Below are 20,217 nucleotides of genomic sequence, written 5' to 3' on the forward strand. Positions count from 1 at the left end.
TTTTGTGTGCATAGCCTAGCATCTGCATGTGCCGATGTGTGTCTATGGTAATCTATAAGCTGAATGTAACTGCAGGATGTCGAGGCCAACACCGTCCGCCTGGAGGAACATGGTAAAGTGGTTCTGGTCCTTGAGAAGAGCTCGGCACAGGAGTCCACCTATCAGGGAGGATCAGCAAGCAGCAACAAGTAAATGATTCTGTCAAATTATGTACTAAATTGCACATCTCAATGATTTAATTGAAGCCAAAGTGTGTAATGTCGGCACCAAATTTAATTTAATGTAAAATTTAATGTAAAAACTATTTGAGCATAAAAAAATTATACACTTATTATTACAGCATACACTACCATTCAAAAGTTTGGTGTCGGTATGATTTTTTAAAATGTTTTTCAACTTTAAGAAGTCTCTTATGCTCACCAAGGCTGCATTGATTTGATCAAAATACAGTAAAAAATAATATTTTTTTAATATTCATTTTAAACAAGTTTTAAAATGTCATTTATTCCTGTGATGGCAAATCTGTCACATGATCCTTCAGAAATCATTCTAATATGCTGATTTGCTGTTCAGGAAATATTTCTTATTATTATCATTATCAATATCAGTGTTAAAAACAGTTGTGTTGATTCATATTTTTGTTTCAGGATTTTTTGATGAATAAAGTCCAAAAGAACAGCATTTATTAGAAATATATCTTTTGTAACATTATACGTGTCTTTACTGTCACTTTTGGTCATTTTAATACATCCTTGCTGAATAAAAGTATTATTATTTTTTATTTTTTTTTCTTACTGACCCCAAACTTTTTAACGATAGTTCATAAAACTGTGTGTCCATGTTTTAGCCCAAGGCCTCTGGCCCTTTCAACTTAAAAAAATAATAGATTTTAGCTCACACAGATGATTTAATAAAAACAATTACTTACAAATTTGAACTGAATTTATTTAATTTATGATAATATCTACTCACAGCATTAAGCCCATTTTAGCATGCATGTGAGTAAATTAAATCAGCCAATTCAAATGCATCTTCATAAACCATTTATATAAAATCAGCAAGTGAAACGATCCCTGAATAATAATTATCCAGATTAGGTAAAGCAGTTCATTTTTAAAAACGTCTGCAGTGAAAGTGCACTGTAGGTGATTCATGCAAATACTTCACCTACAGAAGTGCTATTGTACAATGAAATGCTAGCTAAATCATTAGTCATCACTATTATTTGATTTCAAGTGCATTAAACCAATTATGAATGATGGAAATGGAGGACACCTAATCATCGATTTGAATTATCCACCTCTCGCAGGTACACAGTAATGTCAGGAACGCCAGAGAAGATCCTAGAACACATGCTGGAGACGATTAAACTGGAAACCAGTGATTTTATAGGTATGGCAGATCCATGGTTTGTAACTTGTGTAACATTTAAGCTAAACTTAACAAAAAATACTTTAGAAATCTAGTATTAGTTTGTTTGAGTTCAGTTATGTACCCCAGGCTCATTGCAGAAGAACGGACTGAGGGAGAGACCAAAACATTCCTGTTCATTTGGTGTTTACGCATCCATTTAAAACCAGCAGTCAGATGATTCAGAATGTTCTGGGTTTCTCAGCACAGCTCTGCCAAGTAAACAAGTCCTTGTTAATGAAGTTTATGAGTCTGTTTTGTGCTTCTACAGATCCCTGTGTAAGTGACTTCCTCCTAACGCATCCAGTCTTCATGCCCTACGGTCAGCTCTGTGCGGCCCTCCAGCATCAATATCCTTCTACTACAGGAAACACTGACAATCTGCTGCATTTTGGTATTTCTGTGTTGTTATTGTTATATTTATTATTATTTTTTGGTCAAATTTCACTCCTTAACCTGCATTTGCACCTACCAAGCGGAGCCATCAGAAGGCTCAGACCTGGAGAAGGCAGCGTATGCTCTCAACACCAAGCAAAAGGTTGTGAAACTGGTGGGTCATTGGGTGGCTCTGTATGGTTTCTTACTGAGGGACAATCCTGTGGCCTTTGAATTCCTAGAGGTAAAAATGGGTTAAATGCTGTAGTACAATTTTTCATGTCTTTTGCATTTCACAAGTTTAGATTTTGATAGTACGGCACATTCCCTTCATTAAACATTTTTTGCCTCTGAAAGGGCTTTTCTGGTAACATAATGCTGGAAAAGTAATCAACAATGTCATAACCTAAAATGTTGATCCTGAAGTGAAATAGCTCCATCTTTATGACTTTATGATAGAAATTCAGAGAGGGGGTGATGGCTGACTCAAGACTTTCCAGCATGCTCAAAGAACAGCTGAGGGACAGGAGGAAGACAAAAATGTAAGTAAAACATTTGCCAATGTAGCCTACATTTGTACACCTGCAAATATACAGTTCTGTCATGAAACTCTAGATGGTGCAGGCTGCTTGCAATTAAATCAGATACATATCTGATATCTGTACTAGGGATGGCTCGATACCATAATTTTGGTTTCGGTACGGTACCAGAACCTAATACCTCGGTATCGATACTAAATCGATACCACAGGTGACAAATAACCAGCCTCAAAATTTAAGTGAATTGAAACCATTTTATTAAAAAACACTGCTTGAAACTAATAAATAAATAAATAAAAAACAGTCAGGGAACTTACAGTAGATTAAATTTTGGATTTTGAAAAAAAAAGAAAGAAAGAAACCTGAAATGATACAATTAAAATAGGTTAATATCTATAATAATTGATTAATATAGAATAATAATAGAATAATGAAATGAGTCATTTTTAGCTGTCATGCATTAACAGAGAATTATCAACATTTATAGCATTTATTCATCTTGGTTTGATTACTGTTTGGTTTGTGTTTGGGTTCATATTAGTTTAATGCATTGCATATAAAGTAATGTTAACATGCTAAACATGTATTAGTATAAATAATAATTACTGATTGATCTAGATTAATAAATGCTATAATACGGTTAGGTCAGGTTACCTAATGAATGTTGACAAATGTAGCTTAAATGTAAAGTGTTACTCTAACATTCATATTAGTAATATCCATATTACTACTATTACTCTAGATTCCTTAGATTCCTCTAGGGGTCGCACTCGCCACAGCAGCAGTGATATGCCATTCATTTTACTATCACTAATACTAAAATTAATATCACTAATCTCTTTATTCATTCAAATTCAATTAATATATGATTGTTTGAAAGTGCAAAAATTATGAGACCTAAACTTCATTGGTTCTAGCGTGTCACATTTGAGCTTTCGTGTTAACCATGTCATATTTAATTGATAAGCTTTTATGTATGTGCGCTATGAATAAAAGTCTAAATTAAAACAGTTGAATGATGGACTCACTTGTCGATCTCTGAACTCTTTGAACAAGTCAGGATGATCAAGTGACAAGTGCTCAACGTTAGCCAGATTTGATGTGTTGCCTCCCGTCGCAAATTTAAAGCAGTGTTTGTAGAGTGGTGCATTGAGGTCTGTTGCTTCACCTTTCTCATTACTTTTGTAGGCAAAGTAATGCTATATTTCACTCCTACTGCTCTCTTTTTTTATTAATTTCGGGCGTGTAGAATGAGCTTCATCTGTTTGATCCATCGTGTTCCTCCGTTGTCACCGTTTGCCGGTTGTGCGTGACCCGCGTCAGTTTGGGTAGCGCACTGCCGCCTAGCGGTGAACTTCGAAACAGCAGCGCATTAAATACCGAATTGAGCAAAATTATGATATTGTACCGTTTGAAATATAATATATACCGGTATTTTTGCAGTACCGGTATACCGCGCATCCCTAATCTGTACATCCGACCTACATCTAAACACGTATATCCAATTCCCCTTTGAATTCCAATTCCACAAGGCGAGGACGACACGTTTATTCACAAAGAAAAGAAATTGCGTGAACACAGAAACATTCAGGAGCTGGTTTTCAACCTCTGCCTGTGACTTAAAATAAAACAGCTTCACTACTGAAAGCTACATTATATTTCTCAGCAATGACCAATAAGCTTCACTATTACTGTAGGTTTCTCACTCGCGCACGCTCTCTCTCTCTCTCTCGCTCTCTGGTTAATTCATTTGAATCCCTAAAAAAAAAATGTACAGGGCTACTTTATTTCACAGAATTCTGAGCTGTAGATAAATGAAAAATCTGTTCCGTCAGATTTTGCGCTGCAAAACATTCATGAGTCATGGCAGCTGTTATCTTGTCCATGCTGGAAAATAATCATGACCACCCGACATGAATTACAGTATATAAATAATTTTAGTTTCACGGCCATTCAAAACCAGGAATGTAACTCTGTGGAGAGTAAAACGATCACCGAAAATCAAATTGGGCGGGAATTAATGTAAACACAGCTATCGGATACAAGTGTTGTCTAAAGTGAATGTAAACAGGCGGGCCAAAAATCAGATATGGTCAAAAGATTGGATCAGTGCAATAAGACTTGCAGTGTAAATGCAGTCTTAATGAGCATTTGCTGTAGCAGTGCAGCACGCTTTCAGAAACCCTCCACCTTCCCCAGCTCCACCTGTGGGTAATTCATGTTTGCTATTTTGTACAGCATCAGCGTCTCTTACTTGCTCACAGCGGCGTGTCATGTATGTATTGCAAGTAGCAAGTCCCGTATTGGCTCTGCAGCGGCAATAACCAGCAGCAGCAGATCTATTCCGCCAAGACCAAACATATCAACATTGTCATATCCATTACCATGCCAAACACTCCAAGAGTTGTCATGACAGAAATATATTTAGTCAAAATGACCACAATCAGGTCTCTTACATTATGATTTGACCTCTGACAGACAATTATGGTAATTCAGTAATTCAAGTAAAAAGTTATTTTTCCAGTGTTTGAATAATTACTGCACTTCACAGTTTGAAGTTGATGTCATCAAATAATAAAATAAATACCATACTTAATCTTTATTTGACCTGCTTTTTTAAAGTCCACACCTTTACTCTTGAGTCTTCTACTGTATGTCATCAAACCTCTACTTAATCCTACATTTATAGCTACTCCCTATTATGCTCCTTACAGAACCGAGAATGGATGTCACACTCTGACGAAGGTAAGAGGCACTGGTTTCTTAGTCTAATGTGAAACTTGCAGCAATAAGAGACCAACCAATAAATCCTACTTACTTTATGACACAGCATAATAAACAGACTCTCCAGTGGAAAAGTCAACATCTCTGTGGCCAGAGGTCTTTAGACAAATTCAGAGAACTAAACAAAAGTAAATCCCTTTCTGACAGAGCATTGAATTGTACACTAAAAGTAGGTCAGCTGTATCCATGGTCACATAAAACCCAGCCATCCGTTATATAGTTTGCACTGTATTTGGGAACAGGTGTTTAAATAACAATTACATATACTGTATGTACAACAATACATATAGTGCAACACTGAAATTTCCCCACTGCTTGCACTTAAAAAAAAAACAGCATTAAGAAAAATAAAATCGCATATTACCTTAGTTGTGAATGTGAGTTGCAGTGTTATGCAAAGGAAAGCACTTAAAAATTCTAAGTTTAAGAGAATTAAAAAAAGTTTAAGTTTAAGTAAGCTGAACTTGCGCATTTTAATTGCTCTTAACATGAAATATTTGAGTAAGCTAATTCATTTAACTTAAAATTATATAATCTCAATTTATTTTTAGTAGAGAAAACTTGTCTATGTTTAACTAGCTAATTCAGTAAATGCTAAAATCCCAGCCCAGTTTCAGTTAACTTTAAGTTTGTCTAAATTAAAATAAACAAGTTCATAATACTCAAAACAATTAAACAATTCAGATTACTTGAAATGTGTCAGTTTTGTGAACTCAAAAAAAAAAAGTTCTCATAAATGTTAATTTGTTTGAACTAATTTGTTTAATTTCAGTTTACCCTACTCAAACCAAGCATTGAGCGTTAGGGTTTACAGCATTTTTTGTTCCTGAACGAGTTCCAGTACTTTGGGAAATAAATCTCTTTTGAGCGAATTATTGATTAAATCACTTACTTGTTCCGTTGCTAAATGAATCATGGTTTTTAAACACATCAGTTTCATCATTAAGACTTAATTCATTATTAAGACTTGCCACCACCTGTGTGATGTGCTATTGTGTTTATATATAGTGTGTGTATGTAAAACAGTTCTGTAGGAAACACTGTAGAGCAGTACTGTGAAACATACTAGTAGGAAGGCATCCTAACAAATAGTTTTAAAATGCTATATTGACCATCCTTCACTGATACCTGATCTTGTGTCTGATTCCTCACATTCTTGGAATAAGAACCGCACTTATTTTCTCAGGCACATAAAATCCATCTTACCCGAGATCATCCATGCTGTCCATGTACTTCAGACACACAGTCTTTCTACACATGTTGAAAACTCTAATATCCAATATCATCATCTGTTTGTTTCAGCTAAACCAAAAGTTTGATTGGTTTTCTGCTTACGAAGAGCCAGTGGGAAAATTAAGGTCGATTAAAGCTCAAGATAAAGGTTTGTAAAAGTACAAACCTATGATACAATTAAAATAAGGATAATATCCATGTGAAATTGCTCGCATTAATCAAAAGGGAATTTACCTAATGAAATTTGTCCAATTGTCCGTTTGCAGTCTTGTATGAGATCTTTAAACCGAATCATCAGGCTGTCACTGTGATGCTGCCAGTCGATGCTTCAGTGAATGACATCTTGACTACATTAGTGGATCCTGAGAGAAACTATGTGCTGGTCAAGATGAATTCCTCGGGTGGTAAGCTATGAGATTCAGATGATTTGGCTTCAGAGTTTCCTCTGACCGTGTCAGAACTGTTACAGTTTCAGATTGAAGTCAATATTAGTTTTTGTCCGACCTACTGTAAGAGATCAGAATTTTCATGTGATCAAAGTTTCTTCTGCTTTGCTTCTTGCAGACAGAGTCCAGCTCAAGCTGGAGACCACGGCAGTGTCTGCCTCTTTAGGAGTGAACGAGAGGCTTTTCCTCTGCTCTGCCAGCCAAGTGGAACAACTGGTGAGAGATGCCAGCAGAATTACTGCTGATTCACAGTAAAAGATCCTCACTCTAGTCATACAAGTCAGCTGTAAATATACATAAACTGTGACAAATGTATTGTTCTGTACAGATTTACATAGTTTGAAACTTTGCAAAACTAGTTATAAAATGTTTTTTGTTTTTTTTTAGAGATTTAAATAATTAATTCATCCAAAAGAACTTTTTTTTTCATGTAATATTTGTTTATGATATGCCATTATAATGAGTGGGGACTAAAACTTTTAAAATCGGCATGAAACGCAAGTTGTGATAGTCTTTTATTCCCTATTGTGGCATATATCCAAGTGAAACTGCTTCGTAAACAAGAAAAATTGTTGGGCGGGACTTGATTTGGTCCACCGGGAATTGATAAAATAGTTGGACTGTTGTGATTTGCTATTGGTCAATCTCATGTCATGGTCTCGCCCTCACGCCAGTAAACCTCATCAGAGAAGAGATGTTTCTGCAATAGTGAGGGGAAGTTATTTTGATTAAAGATTATGAGGGCACATGAATAAAAAATAAAAAAAAATGATGTGCACAGATAAATCTTTACTTGACTTCAAGCTTCAAAAATGACACAAAAGCACCATAAAAATATTATAAAAGTGGTCTATACTCCATACCATAATATATTGACTTCTAAAAATAGTGTAATCATGTCTTCAATTTTTTTTTTTTTTTTTTTTTTTGGGGGGGGGGATGCTTTTCTCAGCTAATGTTGATTTATGTAATTTGACTTGATTAATTCATCAATATATTATGTAATTACTGAACAAGACAAAATTTTAAAATCCAAATTTCAGTTTTAGATTTTTAAAGTTCCAAAATGTGAAGTGTGCGTGTGCGTGTGGCCTAGTAAGCCCTACATTATGAGGACAATATGTCCCCACAAAGATGGCAATATCCAAAATCCTTGTCCATTTGAGGACATTTTTTGATCCCCATGAGGAAAATAGCTTATAAATCATACTAAGTTTTTTGAAAATATAAAAGTGCAGAAAGTTTTCTATGATGGGTAGGTTTAGTGTAAGGGGATAGAATATACAGTTTGTACAGCATAAAAAATTATTAAATCTATGGAAAGTCCCCATAAAACATGAAAACACAACATAAGTGTGTGTGTGTGTTTTACCCCTGACAGACCCCCGTGACCGAGCAGCTGGTGCCAGAGAAGAGCACCATGGACACTCTGGAGCAGATGTGCTCCAAGGACATGGCCAGTCAGCTCACCAGCTACGACTGGGAGCTCTTCATGGCCATGCATGAGGTAACAGCCAAACCAACACACAAATTCGTCACTGGCACAACAAAATTCATCACATTCTTTCATGGCAGTTACCAGATAAAGAAGGAACATTGAACGACATGATTAAATACTAATACTAAAATCTAATCAGCAGCATTGCTAATCACAGTTAGAGCATCACGTCAGTGTGATGCTTCTATGACACAATGCTGTAAAAATCAGTGTGTGCTTGGCATCTCACACAGACACAAATGTCCACGGTATCTGTTCGAGAATCAAACATGTCAGAGAGAACGAGTCATTGAAACATTTTACAGCCGAGCCGTCTGAATCACACGCCTGACTTACACCTGCTGGGTAAACAAATATCTCACGTCTGCATAAGTGCATATCAGATGAATGCAAGAAGGAAGTTAAGTGTCATTTCAATGACTATTTGTTTTGCATTCAGAACAATCAAAAACATCCAAAGTTCACCTGAAACAAGTAAAGAGCCGACAAAAGCAACTCTCTTCTTGTAGAGTTATACTAATAGTTTATTTAAAGAACAAATAGTTTATGAATGGGAAAAAAGACAGTTATTAATCTGTTTTGTTTACATTTCTTGTTAAGTATATTACTAGCGTTCAAAAGTTTGGGGTCAGTAAGATTTTATTAATGTTTTTTAAAAAAAAGTATCTAATGCTTATCAAGGCTGCATTTATTTGATCAAAACAATAATATTGTGTAATATTATTACACTTAATCTTTTTTTTTATGTTTTTTAAAATGTAATTTACACCAGTCTTCAGTGTCACATGATCATTCAGAAAACATTCTATATGCTGACTTGGTGCTCAAGAAATATTTCTTATTATTATGAATGTCAATTTTGAAAACACTTGTGCTGCTTAATATTTTTGTGGAAACCGTGACAAATTTTTTCAGGATTCATTGATGAATAGAAAGAACAGCATTTATTTGAAATATAATTTTTTGTAACAATTTAAAATTACTGTCACTTTTGATCAATTTAATGCATCCTTGCTGAATAAGATTAACATAATATATATTATTATTATATAATTATAGATTTATTCGTAATATATTTACATATGATATTATAAAACTAGGCACAACGCAAAGTGGAAAAATGGGTTGGAACAGTAATAAAAAGTTATTTAAAAAGTTATCAATTAAATGAAAATATATATTTTTATGAATTTTAATAATATGAATAAACAGTGGTTGCCAAGCAAAGTCTCAACTTGCCACATACAAATATAGAATATGTTTATTGACATGCTATGTACTCTAAATAAAAATCATTAAATTGGACATTTTAATTTGCTGTACTACAGGTGGAGCTGGTCTACTACGTTTTCGGACGGGAAAAGTTCCCAGGAGCCACTACGGCTAACCTTGAGCGGTTTGTCCGTCGCTTCAACGAGGTTCAGTACTGGGTGGTGACTGAGCTGTGTCTCTGTGAGGACCTGCTCAAGAGAGCCATACTACTGAAGAAGTTCATCAAGATGGCTGTTGTGTGAGTACAATAGCAATTCACAGGACGGTCAGCTGCCATACAGTACAGCATACACACACTAGAGGAGGATATTCCACATCTGTCAGTGGTTTAATCATTAATGCCATTACAATAGTCTCTCTTTACGTCATAGTCATACTATTGCATAAGTTCAGCTTCACGACATCAATTTGACTCACTCTATCCACTGTATCCATTAATTCACATAATCTTTAAACAAACTTTTTGTGTTCATTTTGCTCTACAGCTAAAGCACTTGTAGAAGAGAATGTACAAATCACACCAATATATGTTAGTAATAAATGCTACAAAAAAATGAGTATACAATATGCTGCTATTTACAGCATAAATTAAGTTGTTGTTTTTTTTACAACGTTTGGTTGTTAAAAAGCCTAAAAATTACTCCAAATTCTGAATACATCATATTTATTTGTAAAAACAACAACAACAGCAACAACAACAACAAAAAAGTGTTAAAGTCAGCATGAAACTAATAGACTTTCCTTCCATATTGTTATGAATATCTGAGAATATTCTGGTTCTAGAACAAGAAAAAAATGTTGGGCTGGACTTGATTTGATGGTTGTGGTTTGCTATTGCTGTGATGTCATGTGAGGGACAGATATGAGTGTTGTATCCACAGATGAATCATTAATAATTACTCCAATATTCCATAAAAAAAAATCCATTTTAAGGTGACTTTAATTCATGTAAAATCATGACCATTTTTATAGTGAATGCCCAATTGTGACTACTAGGGGTAGCCAAAATATTGACTTATTCACAAATAACGAGTTTTGTAATATCATACCACCAATAATTTACAGTGAAACAAACACATTTGACGGTGTATGAGCTCATGGCCATCTGATTTGATCTATTTCAGTTTAAAAGAGCAGAAGAACCTGAACTCATTTTTTGCAGTGATGTTCGGCCTCAGTAACAGTGCAGTACAGAGGCTCAACAAGACATGGGAGGTAAGGACAAGTATGTTCTCTTAGTCTAGATAAATAATCTTTTGTTGTTTTATTTCTGTAAAATACCAGCATCAACATTTTTTCATCACTAACACATATCATTTAAAAGACTTTGCATTCACAAATGTAACTATATTATCACCCAGCTCTTGAATATGTTTGTCCAACTTTATCCACATACATACAGTGTACTCGCTTACACCAATATAGCAAAATCTCAACTTGATTGTATCATTGCAAAATGTAAACTATATAATCAACCAGCTCTAATCTGCTAAATGTGGCTAGAAGATAGACATGAAGATGTTATGAGCATTCACAATTTTCCATAAAGCTGCTTTGAAACAGTGTGTAATGTGAAAAGCTCTATGCAAATCAATGACTTGATTTAAAATATTGCTGTTTATTTTATCTTAATGATCAGAGACTCCCAAATAAAACCAAGAGGGTCTACTGTGCATATGAAAGACTGATGGTAAGAGCAAATGTTTACATGGTTTTGTCAAGCTATGTCTATGTACTATTTGAAAAGTAATCATCTATGTGTTGTAGGATCCATCTCGTAACCACAGGGCCTACAGGCTGGCTGTAGCCAAACTCAGCCCTCCATACATTCCCTTCATGCCTCTGCTGCTTAAAGGTACTGAATCTCATTCACATTACTTACTATGTATGTCATGGCTATTTGGTGGATAGCAGTCAACTTAATCATCAACTTAATCTACCTCCCTGTACAGATATGACGTTTATCCATGAGGGAAACCAGAACTACACTGATAAACTGGTCAATTTTGAGAAAATGGTGAGTTTGTGGTGAGAGTGCATTTATTTGAAATGATGCTGTAAATTTAAACTCCATGCCTTAGAGAAAAACATGTGCTTTCTACCTTATTTTCAGCGCATGATAGCCAGGACATTGAAGATGATCCGAGAGTGTCGAAGCCAGCCTTACGGTACGGCTCCTCCTAGTGGATTGGATCATAGGAGCCACAGTTTAAAGAGATAGTTCACCTAAAAATGAAACTTACTCGGCCTCAAGTTGCTCCAAACCTGTACGAGTTTCTTCTGTTGAACACAAAAGAAGATAATTTGAATAGTGCCGGTAATCAAATAGTTGACGGTAGCCATTGGAAAAGTCAATGGCTACGGTCAACTGTCTGGTTATTAACATTCTTTTAAATATCTACTTTTGTGTTCAACTGAAGAAAAAAAACTCATACAGATTTGGAACAATATGAGGGAGAGTCACATTTTTGGGTGAACTATCCCTTTAACTCCCTCATATCGTTTAACAAATAATTCTTCTCTGAACTCTGCAACTAAGAGATATTCCTTCATTTTTGTGCTTTTGCAGTGCCTTCATCTCCACAGAAAGGCTTGACCGAGAGAATGTTCTTGGATGCCCAAGCTATACGAATATCAACATGTATGTTGTTTATATTTCCTCAAAAATGATTTCAAAACCAGAGTGGAATAAATCAGCATAAATTTGATTTCCCCCTCTCATATTTTATAGATTCAGAGCAGTCCTTGACCCTGCGCAATGCAACCAATGTAAGACTGTACATCCAGAACCTTAAAGTGATCGACAATCAGAAGAAACTAACTCAACTCTCCAGAGCCGTAGAGCACTGACACACCGCAAAGACTGCTTTTCTTCAGTCCGTCCTGCTCCATATTGGAGAAAAAAATGACTGAGGGAATCCATGATCACTTTATGTGTGGTTAATTGGTGTAAATGATCACACACTTTGGCAAGTCAGTGCTGCGTGGACTGTGATAAGCAGTACATTGGCTGGGAAAATGCTGATATTTCCTTTTGATGCCTTATCAGAAGTGTTCTGATCTGACTGCTGTGACCGTTTGGGCCGTATCTGACACGTTATACTGCTGGCATTAACTGTTATTTATTAATATATATATAGTATGACCATGTTGATTCTGACTACTTCTCCTCTCCACATTCTTTCCAAACTATCAACACTGGCTTAGGCGGTGTTGTAGATGCATAAAGTGGTGTAAATAAGTTGTTTTAGGGACAAAACCCTGTAAAATGTCTTGTAAATAATCATTATATAGACATTTATATGCGCTAACTATGGTGTAAGTGGAATAATAGACTAAATCACTGGATCATAGAAAATTAATGCACATAAATGCATTGATTTTCAATAAATCTGTGGTCTGTCAGCACTCATTCCCTATTAACAGTATTATGGCCTGTTTTGAATATTAACCTTTGAATTTCATAGCAAGCCAGCACTGGCGGACAGAATGTACAGATTATCACTAGCTGCCGTATATAAAAGCTAAATAACACCAAAATACTATGAAGAGAGCACAAACAGTTTTGTAGACATTATATATGAAAATATATATCTTATGCATTTTTTCTAATGAAGTGTTTATTTTTTATAAATAAATTATTGAACATTTGTGTTGCTATTTCTTTTTTTGGTTTAAAATATATTGTGCGTTTATGCACCAAGTATCCACTATCAAAACCCACATACAAATTATTTTCGCCATCATGCCAAATCATCTAAAAAACAATTCAATCAGAAGTTGTAAAAAAAAAAAAAAAAACTGAAAGATTTATTTAAAATGCAAACTGTAAATACAAATAATTACTTGAACATCCCTCTGATTCTCCCCAATATGGGGCGATGAAATACGTCAAATCAGTATCAGCTGAAAATTAAAATAATCTCCTCACCAAACATATTTACAACTCAAAAAACACAAACGGGGTTTGGGGCAGTTTTTTAAAAATAGAAAACAAAAAATGAAGACATACCCAGTGTTTCCTCCCGCCTAAAATACAAAAATCTCAAGGCTAAAATCTAACTTTTGGAGGAATAAATAATTTTTGAAAATGTACAAAAAGAGATTCAAAAACATAATGAAGGATTCAAGTGGTGTCTGTGTCGGTTTTTGGTTGTGTACCAATTCAAACAACTATATTTGGTTGCTAAAACCTGCATAAATGCAGTTTAGATTTGACAAAAGACTGAAATTTTCACATTTTACCAATAAAATCTAGACCTTTTTGGCAATTAAGTCATGTTTCTGTATCTTTAAACTGCATCTGGGCTAATTTCAACCCTGGAACTGGGTGTTGTCTTCAAATAATCCTTATTTCTGAGAACTTTACTAAAATATAGTATTAACATACACGACAAAACAATTTGAAATGAACTTGAAAAAAAAATTAAAATACAACAATATTGCACTTCCATACAGATTTCCTACGCATCCCACAGTTCCAGCTGCTTTCCCTTTCTAGGTGGCTCGCTGAAACAGGAGATTCACGATGGGTGATTGCAGTTACTTCCTGTCCGATTCCGCCACTTCAGCACCATGATGTACGGAGGCATTTCTACACTGACTGCGGCGCTCCACAAAAATCTCTCATATCCTCACATCCATACGCGCACAAACCGGACAAAACAAAAAAGGTATACAGGTGTATTTCAACATTCAGTCCCTGGATGAGGCCTGCTGCCTTGGAAGAGGTTTGCTTTCAGTTCGTTTTGCACCAACGTTTGCGGAAATCTCCGTTCAAGTCCACAGTGGTTCTCCATTCACCCACAGAAGTTTGGAGGGACGACCCTTCCGCTCTTTGGCCCAAGAGTCTGTTCGAGTAATGGCAAAGCACAGCTCTGCTTCAAGGCATTTGGTGAGGTTTCACAGGCTCGGTGCGGATCCAGTTGTGTCCCAGATGACTTTTAAGGCGACGCTGCCACCGAGATAACGGGACAGAAACGGCTGACATTCAGTAGGGAAGAACGGACGCCTTCCGCGATGGATCCTGACGATGTTTTCCGCGGAAATGCGTCACTCGATCACCATCACCTGAGAGTGAAACCAGCTTGGCTTGTTTTCTTTGGAAGATACAGAGGTGACTGAGCTGAAAACATCTCATTCGAAGTGAAAACCCATTCCAATAGAAATCACATGACAAAACATTTCAAATGTCTTAGAAATAAAAGAAATAAAAGACAGCAGGTAAATGGAGATGAGGGTTCATTCTCACTTTCAAAACACAATAAATGAACAAAACCTGTATCAGTATCTTTGGTTGATTGTGAAATACTGCATAGACCTTTTTTTGGTTTAAACGTGTGTGTGTGTGTGTGTGTGTGTGTTTAGTGAAATAACACGCTAAAAATGAAAAATGCTACACTGCAGATTTAAAACTAAGTGAAATTGTTAAAAACTGAAACATACTCGTAATGTTAGTGCAGGTTGTGTCTGTCTTGAGCATTTGCTGCCGGGCAAGGCAAGTGAACCTGAGCTTTGGTTAAGATCAACCCAAACTGTTTGTAAGTGGTCGGCTATAAGTGGTGGTTAAAAATCGAAACCCACATCAAGGAAATTCAATAAGATAAAATAAACTATGTCAACATTCATTTGGCTTTAAGTCCTCAGGGTCTCGTCATCTAGTGCAGTACACTGAAGATCCAGTGATCTTTCCTCCATATTCCTCTACTGCAGTCTAGTCTTTGTCTTTGTTAAACAGCAAGTAATCTTCTCTTTGGATGAGCTCTGGTTAAGAACATTCTTTTGGGACGTGTTCTCCGAATGCTCTTGGGTGGTTTAGGCCTCGGACGCAGCCTGAGGTTTGAGCTGGGCTTTTTCCATGGCGGTGCCGTACGGAGTTCTCTTGAAGAAGCCGAGCTACGGGAATCAAGAAGAGGAGAAAATGATTTACGATTGGCTACATTGAGTGCGGTCAAATCAATTAATCATGATTAATCACATCTTATATAATATATGTAAAATATATATAGTTAAATTATATTCCTATTGCGAAGAATAAGAAATAATTTACGAATAGTTACTAGCTGGCCCAACAAAGCAGCATTTTTTTAATATAATTGAGATACTATTGTAGTTTTTATTAATATTTTGAATAAGTTTTTATTTTTATATTTTCCATTTTCATTTAATTTTAATTGAATTTTAATTTTTAATAGTTTTTGTTTTTTTAAATGTCTATATAGTTTTAGTTTTATTTTAGTTTTAGTTATTTTAGTAAATACATTTTTTTATATTTTATTTTATTTTATTTCAGTTAACGCATTTATTTCAAGTAAGTAAAGTTTATTTTCAGTTTTAGTTAACTATAATAACCCTGCAAAAGTAGGATTTTCACATTTATTTACAAATTAGCCCTACTATAACTGGTAAGCATGTGTTTATGCTTAGTTATAATAGTCTAAGAATAAAATTTACGATAGTTACAAAATAGCCAGACTACAAAAGATAAATAGTTTGACTACAATAGATTAGTTCACAGGCTAGTTTAGCTATGGTTGATGCAATTTAGTTTATGGTTAGCCACAAGTTAGTTCCATTATGAAAGATAGGGATTTATTTACAATTAGTCAATTCGACTGTGAAGAATAGGTTCACGATTAGTTAAAAGATAGTCAGACTATCAAGTGTTTCTTAATGTATAGGATAATATTTAACTTATAATTAGTGACTAACTTGCCTAACTACAAAGATTAAGATTTGTTCATGATTGTCAACTAGTCTGGCAACAATGGATACACATTATTTTACATTTAGTAACAATCTACTTCTAGGATGAAGGATAATATTTATTTTAGAATTAGCAACAAGTTAGTCCCTTTATAAAAGTTACATGTTCATTTATGATTAGTTGTAAGTTTTAAAATGACTTTACTATTGGTTGCAAACCTGTCTGACTGCAAAGGAAAATCATTTGTTTATGATTAGCCATCTTGAACTGGAAATCAAAATGGCGGACACTGACCTTGTAGAGGACGTAGATCAGCAGTGCGAGCAGCAGAAGGCCGGCTAGAATAGCCAGAATGATGATCCACAGAGGAACAGCGTATGTACTGTCTGGCTTATTCCAGACCACAGGAGTCACCAACTAGTTAACAGAGAAAAGATGACCATCACTGGATGAGAACTACATAGATTATGTCTGGTGATGAACATTGAATGACATTAGATGAGAAAGTTTACCTTTTTAGCACCGCTAGGAGTAACCTTGGGCAAAATGGCATATGGCATCTTTTCCACTTTGTAACTAGCAAGGCACTCCAGAATAACGTTTTTATAAGGATTCTGCAAATAAAAGCACAAAAACTACATTTGTAACCTCAATATGCGAAAGAAATCGAAAATTAAAGTCTAGGTTTTACAGAAAATAAATCAACAGTATGGATAATATCAGTAATGTTTTGAAATAAGACAAGAAAATAATGATAATGATGATATTATTAATAACAACAATATTTTGTTTTGTACATTGTGTAACTGTAATTTAGTTTTTTATATACATTTTTTTAATTCTCAATAGTTTTTAAAAAATAAATATGTAAACATTATGATTTAAGAGAAAATACATATTAAAATATAAATATATATATGCAAAGACGCACACACACAAACTACATTTGTAACACCAATATGGGAAAGAAATAAAAAAAAGCCTAGGTTTTATAGAAAATAAATATACATTTTGGATAATATCAGTAATCTCAATTATGTTTTGAATAAGAAAATAATGATGATAATAATAATAATAATAATAATAATAATGTTTTATTTTGTATATTGTACAACTATAATTGTGTATTTTTTACTATAATATAATATTTTTATTTTTATTTAAATGTTTAATTCACTACAGTTTTTGTAAAACAAATATATAAACGTGACAATTTAAGAGAAAATACAATTTCAAATTACACACACAAAAATAGGTAACCACGTAAAACTGTCTGTGCATTCATTTGAATGTGCCTAGTTGCATTTATGTAACAATCCCACTTGCATCCAGATGGGGGCGGTATTGCTTCACTGAATCCCAGTGTTTCTGGCTTTGGTTCTCACAAAACCCCTCTGACATTCCAATCCGCTGAGCTCTCAGGATTTCTCCTAATGTATTTTCAATGCACTCACTTATAAGCTTTGTATTGGCTAGAACTGCAGAGAGCATGTAAGGCGTCTCTCAAAAGAGCTCCTGTTTGGAGACATCATCTGACTCCCTTTAACATACATGAACAGACACTCGCACAGGAAGCAGTCACACTTTACATTAAGAACTATAAAGTATAATCAATTTAACTGGTATAATCATGGGACAGACTTTGAGCAAGCTCTTATTTGAGTCTAAAATAAGACTAATAAGCTTGTACATGCTTTTATTGCAGTATTAGTAATAATCTAGAGAGACGACAGCTTTGGACTGCTTGCACCAAGGTTTTCCGCTCACCTCCATAAATGTTTCTGCCCAGATTCGCGAGCGAACATGCAGTATGGCACTCGTCCCTCGCTCCAACAGGCCAACGTTACACGTAAGAGTCCAGCAATCCACACTGGAGCAAGACTAGCACATCAGAAAAACAGAGTTAATAATCAGTTTATGGAAGTTTACAGAACCATTTCATCAGTGCAATTTAGCTCATGTCATAAGTCATTACAAACCCTTTATAACTGCAGATATTCAAATAAACAATTGGAACTGAATTGTAATGATGCTATAAAAGACGTGCCCTTTAAACAAACACAGATCATGCAAGTTAAATTTCCTGCCAGAAATAAATAAAATCACCATAAAAGCATGCCTGGTTGTCATTTGAGACATGAGCATTAATTAAAAACCCAACACTAATTATGAATGTGAAGATCCGGATGGAGAGATGGGACCATGGGAAAGACATTAGCGTCACGAGCCAACGGCAGTGACAAAGGACCTAATGTTAGCGTCTTGTGCATCGACTGCTTTAAATTAGTGGGAAATCACTAGAAGAGTCACAGGACTGTAAAATCCTGCCTACAGTTGCCTGAAGTCAAATTCCAATCCACAGATGCAATAACGTAACTCAATGGTTTTTACAAGCTGTGCATTACCACGTTCATCAACGGATCCTTGTAACATCAAATTTGTTCCATTAGGAGGGTGGGGGAAAACATTATCACAGAACATACATATTTTCCTATAGTGGTACCTATAGTGGTATATTTTTATATATTTGTAATTTTATGTACAATCATTAAGGTAATTAATGGTTAAAACAAGAAAAACTATTTTTTAAAAGCCAGTAATATAATATAATATAATATAATATAATATAATATAATATAATATAATATAATATAATATAATATAATATAATATAATATAATATAATATAATATAATATAATATAATATAATATAATATAATATAATATAATACTGTATAATATATGCAAAAAGGTCAAGTACATTTATCTTTTTCAATATTTGTATGTCTATTTGGTAACACTTTCCAATAAGTTAACATTAGTTAATGCATTAACTAATATTAAATAACAATAAGCAATTCATGTTTCTGTATTTATTCATCTTTGTTAAGGTTAGTAAGTAAAAGTATAACTATTCATTGTTAGTTCATGTAAATTCAGGTCCATTACATAATATGAACAGGTACAACTTTTGATTTAAAAAATGTATACAAGTAAATGTTTAAATTAAGTAAGACTAGTAAATGCTTTTTTTCATTGATAGTTCATGTTAACTAATGTTAACAAATGAAGCCTTATTGTAAAGTGTTGCTGTCTATTAACACCTCATCCTAGTCGAGAGATGTCAAACCTAGGTTGGACCTTTTGAGTCCTGTAACACATCTCCACTGTTCACTAACAGAACATGTCAACAGAGACTCCTGCTCTCCCTCAACAAAATTAGCACAAGGGAACAGGCGAAGAAATAAATAGCCCTCTAGGAACACTTCATCAAGCAAGAGATGATAAATGTGGGCGATTGAGCGCAACAGGCGACAAAGCCCCCTTTCATTTGGTCAGGTACAGCTACCTACAGCTGGACTACACAACCAGCTGCTGTCTGAGAGAGCTGGTAGCTGGAGCGGTTAATGACGCAGAGAACAACGGGGAATTAGAGGGTAGAGCGAGGACATTTCGGCAGACCCATCACTCTGGAGAGTAATGAGGTCATTAATGGTCACGCACATACGCAAGCACACAAATACGCACACATGCACCTAGACCGACCAAGCAAAACATCTTTAATGCCGGCCAATCAGTCAGAGTAGATCTTTGACCCTGTATGACTTAACCTTCTTCTGAGTTACTACACTAGTGAACGTAAGGTCTCGCGGCATTCTCACGACCTCAGACGCCATATTAGATGTGTTTGTTCAACATTTGCATCTCTCAGTGAAGGTAATCCCAAATGTATGCATCCAAAATGGTGGTAAAACATTGAGATAAATCGAGAAAACGCTAAAGTTTTGTGAGTGAACGCGAAAGCATTGAAACAATTTTTCCTCCCATTTAATTTTTTTCATCACTATGTCACTTTAGGATCTCCGTACATTTAATACTGAAAAGTACTGATTAAAAAAAGTTAATTTTAATTAAAAGAATTTACCATTTTACCCAATATATGTGTGGGTTAT

The 20,217-nt window shown here is 34.9% G+C and overlaps 2 protein-coding genes across 6 annotated transcripts in view; one reads left to right on the plus strand and one right to left on the minus strand.

Moving 5' to 3' along the window:
- rapgef3 (Rap guanine nucleotide exchange factor (GEF) 3) overlaps positions 1-13,207 on the plus strand; it is a 41,699-nt gene extending 28,492 nt beyond the window's left edge. For 2 of the 5 annotated variants that reach the window (XM_081386871.1, XM_081386872.1), the window contains 18 exons: positions 76-188; positions 1,310-1,392; positions 1,682-1,804; positions 1,887-2,029; positions 2,245-2,327; positions 5,039-5,069; positions 6,411-6,489; positions 6,608-6,745; positions 6,906-7,003; positions 8,169-8,294; positions 9,614-9,795; positions 10,682-10,772; positions 11,197-11,247; positions 11,325-11,412; positions 11,510-11,574; positions 11,671-11,725; positions 12,127-12,198; positions 12,289-13,207. In XM_081386871.1, the coding sequence (XP_081242997.1) occupies positions 76-188; positions 1,310-1,392; positions 1,682-1,804; positions 1,887-2,029; positions 2,245-2,327; positions 5,039-5,069; positions 6,411-6,489; positions 6,608-6,745; positions 6,906-7,003; positions 8,169-8,294; positions 9,614-9,795; positions 10,682-10,772; positions 11,197-11,247; positions 11,325-11,412; positions 11,510-11,574; positions 11,671-11,725; positions 12,127-12,198; positions 12,289-12,407 (1,740 nt within the window). In that variant the 3' untranslated portion in view covers positions 12,408-13,207. Of the gene's footprint in view, positions 1-75; positions 189-1,309; positions 1,393-1,681; positions 1,805-1,878; positions 2,030-2,244; positions 2,328-5,038; positions 5,070-6,410; positions 6,490-6,607; positions 6,746-6,905; positions 7,004-8,168; positions 8,295-9,613; positions 9,796-10,681; positions 10,783-11,196; positions 11,248-11,324; positions 11,413-11,509; positions 11,575-11,670; positions 11,726-12,126; positions 12,199-12,288 lie in introns of all 5 variants that reach the window. The other 3 variants (XM_081386873.1, XM_081386874.1, XR_014031717.1) reach the window with 2 other exon arrangements.
- itga5 (integrin, alpha 5 (fibronectin receptor, alpha polypeptide)) overlaps positions 13,166-20,217 on the minus strand; it is a 52,731-nt gene continuing 45,679 nt past the window's right edge. The window contains exons 27-30 of the mRNA XM_081386870.1: positions 18,031-18,144; positions 16,776-16,877; positions 16,558-16,680; positions 13,166-15,452 (exon numbers count right to left, since the gene is read on the minus strand). Coding sequence (XP_081242996.1) covers positions 15,372-15,452; positions 16,558-16,680; positions 16,776-16,877; positions 18,031-18,144 — 420 coding nt within the window. The 3' untranslated portion in view covers positions 13,166-15,371. The remainder of the gene's footprint in view (positions 15,453-16,557; positions 16,681-16,775; positions 16,878-18,030; positions 18,145-20,217) is intronic.

Source organism: Scardinius erythrophthalmus (genome assembly GCF_964197995.2).
Source record: "Scardinius erythrophthalmus genome assembly, chromosome: 15".
NCBI lineage: Eukaryota > Metazoa > Chordata > Actinopteri > Cypriniformes > Leuciscidae > Scardinius > Scardinius erythrophthalmus.